Consider the following 7,560-nt stretch of genomic DNA (forward strand, 5'->3'; position numbering starts at 1 on the left):
ATATGTAAATTTTACTTCCAAAATCGTCCGTCAATTTTCAAGTAATTTAATTAACTCGTAACATTATACGATTAATTAAATAATCAATTAAGAGTATTGCCCTTTAGGTATGACCTAGGGGTCAATCGATCACCACGTCACACACGACAGTAATGTCAAACTCTAGTCACCAATCATTACCGATATATATATGTTGACGGTTGATGAATAAAATTACTTCCCAATTGTATTCATTTTAATGAGACTTAAACATGTGATCATCATGATCAACAGTCGTGATCACATTATTGTCGGAGGACACATATTCCAACAATAATCCCTTTTACCTTTGCTTAATTATTGTTAATTACATCACTTGTCCATCATGTTTTACTTTGTTAATATGATTGACATCCTTATTAGCATGTTAAACTTGACCATCAGTGAGTAGTCTCTTAGCTAGGGTTAATGGAGAATTAGGGAAATCAATCATGGGATTAGATCTATGCTTAAATTAATATGCTTTCATAATCAAATGCTTGCTTGTTGCGATTTCAACCTCTGCACATGTTATGTTTGATGAAATGCTAGACTATGAAACCTTGTATTTTTTACCCATCTCTTATCTTTTCAATGAGGCTTGTAAGATATAAGCCAACTCAAGCCTTATTTGACCATGCATAGAGTTGAATAGGAAGAGACTAAGTCGACTTGTAGGTGTTGTAAGGTCTTGATCGACTCGGCTCCGGGACCTAAATCTTCCTAGGAATTGTAAGATATACACTAACTCGATTCCATCACAACAATAAGTTGCTTGCTTTTATTTGGGAACATGTTTGTATGATGTATTTCCATGATTCTCTTATGAACCCATGATACCCTAGTGCCCTTTATCAATTGTTTACAAACCCCTTTGATTGCTTTGCCTTGTTTTCAATAATTTATATACATCTTGTTGATTAGTTTAGATTACATCTCATCTCAACCTAAATTTATGACACCCCAAGACATAAACTACTCGCAATTGAAATCCTAAATGAATACCCGCCCCTTGGGATCCGACCTTAAATTAACACTCCAATAAAGAGTAGTTTGTAGAGTTATAAATATTGTTTTGGTTGATAGCTTTAACGACGAGCATAAGACATATCCGAACAAAAAATGGCGCCGTTGCCGGGGACGGTATTCAATTGATTTGATTTTCGTTAATTGTTTTTAGTTGTGTCTTTCTTTACCTTAGGGAAGTCAATCTCATCAAGGTTATTCTAATTGTTTTCTAGTTGTTTGATATTTTGCATGACTAGGAGATTACAAGGTAATCCATTACCTATTGATCTTGAGATTGAAAGGACCTTAACCAACAATAGAAGAGTTGCTAGAGGTACTTCAAGAGTTGTGGGTATTGGAGAGATTGTGGACATTCAACAAAATAACATTGAGTTTGTCAACCCTTTTTTAAGAGAAGGAGAGGATAACCCAATTCCAAACCAACCACAAAATGCATCAATAATGCCTAAATTTTCATCTCATTCCGTACTAACCGAGGAGAACCTACCAAATGGTACTCCTACACCACCATATTTAACTGGTAATTTCATTGCCAAATCCGCATTCATACAATTAGTTGAGAGGAGTCAATTTGGAGAGTTGCCTAGTGAGGATCCTCATTTACATTTGGAGACTTTTTGTGACTATTGTGATGCAATTTCTCAAACCGGACTTACTCAAGACCAAATTCGGTGGGTGTTGTTTCCTTTTTCCTTGATCGGCACCGCAACATAATGGTTGAAGAGCCTAGACAAGGCTACTCTTGGTATTGATTCATTGAAGAAGTTAGCACTTGCCTTCTATAAGAAATTCTATCCTCCGGAGAAGACTAACATCTTGAGAGCCCAAATCACCACGTTTAAAGAAAGGGATGAAGAATCATTATATGAAGCATGGGAGAGATTTAAGGACACTTGTCGCTCTTCTCCGCACCATGGACTTAGTGAGTGGTTCCTTATTCAATAGTTTTGGAATGGCTTATATGAAGACTCACGCAATGTGCTTAATATGGGATCCAATGGGAGGTTTACCGAAATTGATGATAACCAAATATGGGCAAAAATCAAATAGATGGCGGTTCATAATTCCCAATATAGTAGGCCCCAAAAGGCCACTAGAGGAGGAAAGCATGAGGTAGATTCCGTCACACAATTGGGTGCTCAACTAAGTGCTCATATCAACACCATCAACTTGAAGTTTGAGAAGGCCATGCATGTAGATTTAGACCATTACATAAAATTTCCAATTACAATGCATGTAGATTTAGACCATCAACAAATATAAGTGATCATTGTGGTGCCCATATATTTCTAATTACAATGTAAGGAAATTTACTCTTAAATGGTTTTATACCATCTCTATGTTGTTTATTTATGCATGCATGTAGATTTAGACCATTACATAAAATTAGATAGTAATTTTAATACCATAAGATGAGTCTAATATGGTCTAAATAACTAACAAGTGATATCAGAGTATTGTTACATACATGCATGTAGTCATAAGACGATTTTTTGAACTTAGGAGATAAATTAATAAAATTCGATATTTTGTTGTTAAAATTAGTTTTATTACAAAATATAGTCTTGCATGTAAATAATCTAGTCTTAAAATGATATGAGACGAAAATTTGTTTTTTTTTGTAATATTTAATCACTTTTTTATGACTTAAAATGGCATAAAATTAAGTAAAAATGCACTAAAATTAATTAAGAGTTAATTAAATTATGTTGCATGTTAGTTTTATGCATATTTATTTAGAAATAACCACATGCATGTTCTATTTATGAAAAAATTAGAAACTTTAAATTAATGTGATTAATTTAGGTAGTTTCTTGATTTTTATTCGATAAAAATTGGTAAATAATGGTTATTTTACAAATAAATATTGATTTATTTTTTAGGCTCGAAATTTTTTAGTTTTTTTTTTGGTGAAATGTAAGTAGTATTAAACTCAAATGTCAAGATACAACCAATACATCACCAGTTTTCATCACAGATACAACTTACCAAAGTGGGCAAACTAGGGGAATTAATAACACTAGTAACTTAAATTAGGCCTGCACTCCTGCACCATTCCTTGTCTATTCTGTTCATACACCCAGAAAACATGCTAGACACCCGCCTCTTGCAATCCTGCTGAACTTGTGCTACCAGCTTGCTTGGATGAATTACATATCGTTCCAGCCTGCATAAGTTTCTACATCTCCAGATTCCATACGAAATACCAACTACTGCAGCCATACAGACTTGCCTGATAAGCATTGAGCACCTGTACTTCAGAATATTTCCACAACTACTCAGAACATCAACTGACATCTGCAGCCAGTCAGCAGCAAGATGATAACATTGTTTGGCAAACCAGCAGTGAATGAACAAATGATCGTGATCCTCAGAATCCAAACCACAGATAAAGCAAAGAGAGGGCACGCCCATTCCCATTTTCCCCAACCTGTCTAGAGTAAGTAACCTGTGATGCTGCCTAAGCCACATGATAAAATTCCATTTTGGCAAGTTATACCTGTTCCAAACTATTTTGTACCAGGTAACCTTCTCAGCAGGCACCTGCAGTAGCCATTTATAACCATCAGCAATGGTGTAGGCCCCATCAATACCTCTCCATTTACCCTGAACATATCCTGCCTGCATTGTATTCTTCACTGCACAAATTTTGCGCCAAGCCCTAGAGCTATAGTTAGTAGGTTCATACTGCCACCAGCTAGCCCCTTTGATGTAAATGTTGTTGACCCATTTAATCCAAAGATGGTCTTGCTTGCTAGCCAACCACCATACCAGCTTACCAATAGCTGCAATATTCCAGAGCTTGCTATCAATGATCCCCAATCCTCCATGTTCTTTGCTTTGACGTAAAACATTCCAAACCACTAGGGGAGCCTTTGAATATGTATCCTCTCCTTCCCACAGAAAGTTCCTACACAAGGCCTGGATCCTCTCCATAATCCCAGCAGGTAGCACAAAAATTTATGCCCAGTGATTGTGGATAGTAGCCAGAACAGACTTGACTAACACTAGCCTACCAGAGTAGGAAATCTTCCTGCTATTCCACCCCCTAATTCTATTGATCATTCTATCAACAAGAATGTTGCAATCAATCTTAGATAAACGTTTATGTGAGATCTTGACTCCCAAATATTTAAAAGGCATTTCTCTTTTTTTAAAACCAGTTCCATGGAGCACTTTTTGGACAATGGCAGGACTCATCCTATTACAATAAAAATCAGATTTTTCAGAGTTGATATTCAGACCTGAGGCATTGGAAAAACGCTTGAAAGCTTCCATCACAATAAAAACTGTCATGGTTTCTCCTTTGCAGAAAATGAGCAGGTCATCTGCAAACATAAGATGGGTGAGTTTCAGGGCCTTGCAAAGAGGGTGAAAGTGAAATCCCTGCATCTGGCTAACAGTCTTAAGAAGCCTACTCAAATACTCCATGCACAGTGTAAAGAGAAGAGGAGACATGGGATCCCCCTGCCTGAGACCCCTTTTACCATGAAAGAAACAATGAAGCTGACCATTGAGGGCAATGGAATAGGAAGTGGAAGTGACACATTGCATGACCAGACCAATCAGCTTAGGAGGGAAATTAAGTGCCTTCAGCATTTGTTCAACAAAAATCCATTCTATAGAATCATATGCTTTCCTGATGTCTACTTTCATAAGGCATCTGGAGGAGACACTTTTCCTAGTGTAAGGTCTAACCAAGTCCTGGCTGATGAGGATATTACCTAGGATGCTCCTCCCTTTGATAAAAGCACTCTGAGTAGGGCTAATAATCTGATCAAGGACAGCACTTAGCCTCTCACACAATAGCTTAGAGATGATCTTATATAGAGTGTTACAGTAGGCTATTGGTCTGAATTCTTTGACTGATCTTGGATTGTCAACTTTAGGAATAAGGACAAGGGTGGTACAATTTACTTGAGTAAGCAACTTGCCATGTACAAAGAAGTCCTTGACAGCTGCATACACATCCTCTTTAATAACTGACCAACTAGCCTTAAAAAGCAACTCGTATAACCATCCGGGCCTGGACTCTTATCATCAGGTATAGAAAATAGAACCCTTCTAACATCCTCCTCACTAGGGATCCTACACATCCTATCCCAGTCATTAACCTCCACCAGCTCCCCTTGTATAACAATATGCTGATAAAAATCACAAGTCTGGGCATTGGAACCAAGCAGCTCCCGGTAATAGTCCACAAATGCATTCAAGATTTCACCAGGATCATTACATTGCACAGCCCTACTATTCTCAATCTGTAAAACTTTATTGTGAAGGTGTCTCTGCCTGATAGCTTGATGGAACATCTCACAATTGGAATCACCATCTTTAGCCCAATCACATTTAGCCTTCTGCTTCAAAAAATCATCTCTAGCTCCAGCCAAAAGCATATAAGACTCCCTCAATTGTTTCTCCTGGTCCATTAAACTAACATTAGTACTGTCTTGCTGCAGCTGTACTTGACATTCAGTGAGCAGTTTAAAAGCTACATCAACATTCCTCTCAATGTCGGAGAACAACTCAGAGTTTAGACTTTTAAGAGCAGGTTTGAGCATCTTAAGCTTCCTTACAACCTGGTACATAGGAGTACCTACCACAATATTACCCCATCCCTGCTGTACCACAGTTTTGAACTCATCAACTTTGGTCCACATGTTGAAAAATTTGAAGGGCTTCTTATTGACACTACTAGGTCCACCACAGGAGATAATGCATGGGCAGTGATCAAAAGAGCCCTCAGGTTGAAAATGAGCAAACCAATCAGAACAATTAGTCAGCCAAGCCCCATTAACAAGGACTCTGTCTATTCTACTAAATACTCTTGTTTCACTTGGTTGCTTGTTATTCCAAGTAAAAAAGGCACCAGTAGTATGAAGATCATGCAAGTCACAACTGGCCACAATATTTTGGAATGGGAGCATTTCATCATCTTTCACTGCTTTACCCAACATCTCATTGGCATACATCACATTATTAAAATACCCCAGTACAACCCAAGGTTCAGCCACACAAATTCTAACAAGATTATTCCATAGAGAAGCCCTATCTTCAAGTTTATTAAAAGCATAAACATAAGTAGCTATAAATTCAGACCCAGTAACTCTCTCCTTAACCTTAATATGAATATATTGGGGGTCAATGTCTAAGACATCCACCTCAAGAGGGCCAGAGTTCCAGAGGACCCAAATCATGCCACCAGGATGACAGCCAGTATTGGTGACATACTTCCAATTACCACAGACTTTATTAGCTATTCTATTTAGAGAACCAGGTTTGACCCTAGTCTCAAGGAGCCCAAACATATCTACATTATTTTGATGTAGAAACCATTTTACATCTTTATGTTTAGTATCATTGTTCAGGCCCCTTATATTCCACACTCCAAACCTAATCATTAGGAGGACAAGCCTCCTCTCCTCCACCTCCTTTATCAACCATTTCAGCAGTACCAGTAGCTTTTGCCATTTCAGCTTGATAGTTCACAGAGAACACAGAGTCTTGCCCTCCAACAGTCCTTGATTCATGCCTAGTCATTCTTGTAATCACCCTTGCTGGAGTGTAGATGGGTCCAGGGGCAACTACTGGAGTGACCAGCCCACTAGAACTAGGAGGTGGAACCAGCTGCTTCTCATGAGAGACCAGTGGAGGAAACTCCTTTGGATCCACATGAGTAGTATCCTTACCACTAGCCTTCTTAGGCTGCCATACCTGTCTCTGAGGTTGTTTGGCCAAAGGTCTTTTCTCCCCTATCACTTTCCTCCTGCATGTATTAGTAGCATGCCCAATACCTCTACACTGCTTACAAGTGATAGGAAGCCAGTCATATTCTATAGCCACCTTAACCCCATTTCCCAATTCATCTTCAAAAGTAACACTATTAGGAAAGGACTGATCTATTTTAACTTCTACCATTATTCTAGCAAATCCTAGCAGAGTCTTATCTAAGGTAGAATCATCTATCCTGACAAACCTGCCCACCAGACTGGCCAATTTCTCCAAACATTCAGCGCCCCAAAATTTCAGGTCTAGCCCAACCAATTTAACCCAAATAGGCACCTTCTTAGCTGACACCTTTGAAATTCTTACTGAAGGGTCCCACGGTTTGATAACAATGGGTTTTCCATTAAACAGAAACATACCATTTGCCAGAACCAGTTTATGATGCTCAGGTTTAGCAAATCTTACCACAAAAAGACCATTCGGAAGGAAGGAGATCTTCGAAATTTTATACGCAGACCAAATCCGTCGCAGAAATCCATCCAGAACTTCCCATGGTGGATTCGCACCCATGACATAGCCATAAGCCTCCAGTTTCCAGTATGCTATTTCGTCCTTAACATCATCCTCAGTAAGCTTCAGCAACGGCTTCCGTGATTCAATCATTGCAGTTTCATTCTCATCAATTGGTTCAAGGCGTGCTGATTGAGTCGCAGCACCTTGCTTCTGACCAGAGACCTCCACCCAATCATTAGGATTTTCAGATAGAACAAGACCTTCCTTAAGTGCCGC

At 38.5% G+C, this 7,560-nt stretch overlaps 1 protein-coding gene and 1 non-coding gene across 2 annotated transcripts; both read right to left on the reverse strand.

The window, feature by feature from the left end:
• Window positions 1-1,860: 1,860 nt before the first annotated feature.
• On the reverse strand, window positions 1,861-1,967 carry LOC141636812 (small nucleolar RNA R71). Its single transcript, XR_012541396.1, has one exon. It is a non-coding gene; the product is annotated as a small nucleolar RNA R71 (small nucleolar RNA).
• Window positions 1,968-3,075: 1,108 nt separating this feature from the next.
• Window positions 3,076-3,984, reverse strand: LOC141632940 (uncharacterized). The gene has a single exon (XM_074445440.1). It carries the CDS (start codon window positions 3,982-3,984, stop codon window positions 3,076-3,078), a length of 909 nt encoding a protein of 302 aa, XP_074301541.1.
• Between the last annotated feature and the right edge of the window lie 3,576 nt (window positions 3,985-7,560).

Source organism: Silene latifolia, chromosome Y, assembly GCF_048544455.1.
Source record: "Silene latifolia isolate original U9 population chromosome Y, ASM4854445v1, whole genome shotgun sequence".
Taxonomy (NCBI): Eukaryota; Viridiplantae; Streptophyta; class Magnoliopsida; order Caryophyllales; family Caryophyllaceae; genus Silene; species Silene latifolia.

Coding starts and splice junctions, on each gene's coding strand:
- LOC141632940 (XM_074445440.1), bottom strand. CDS start 3,984: ATGGAGAGGATCCAGGCCTTGTGTAGGAACTTTCTGTGGGAAGGAGAG.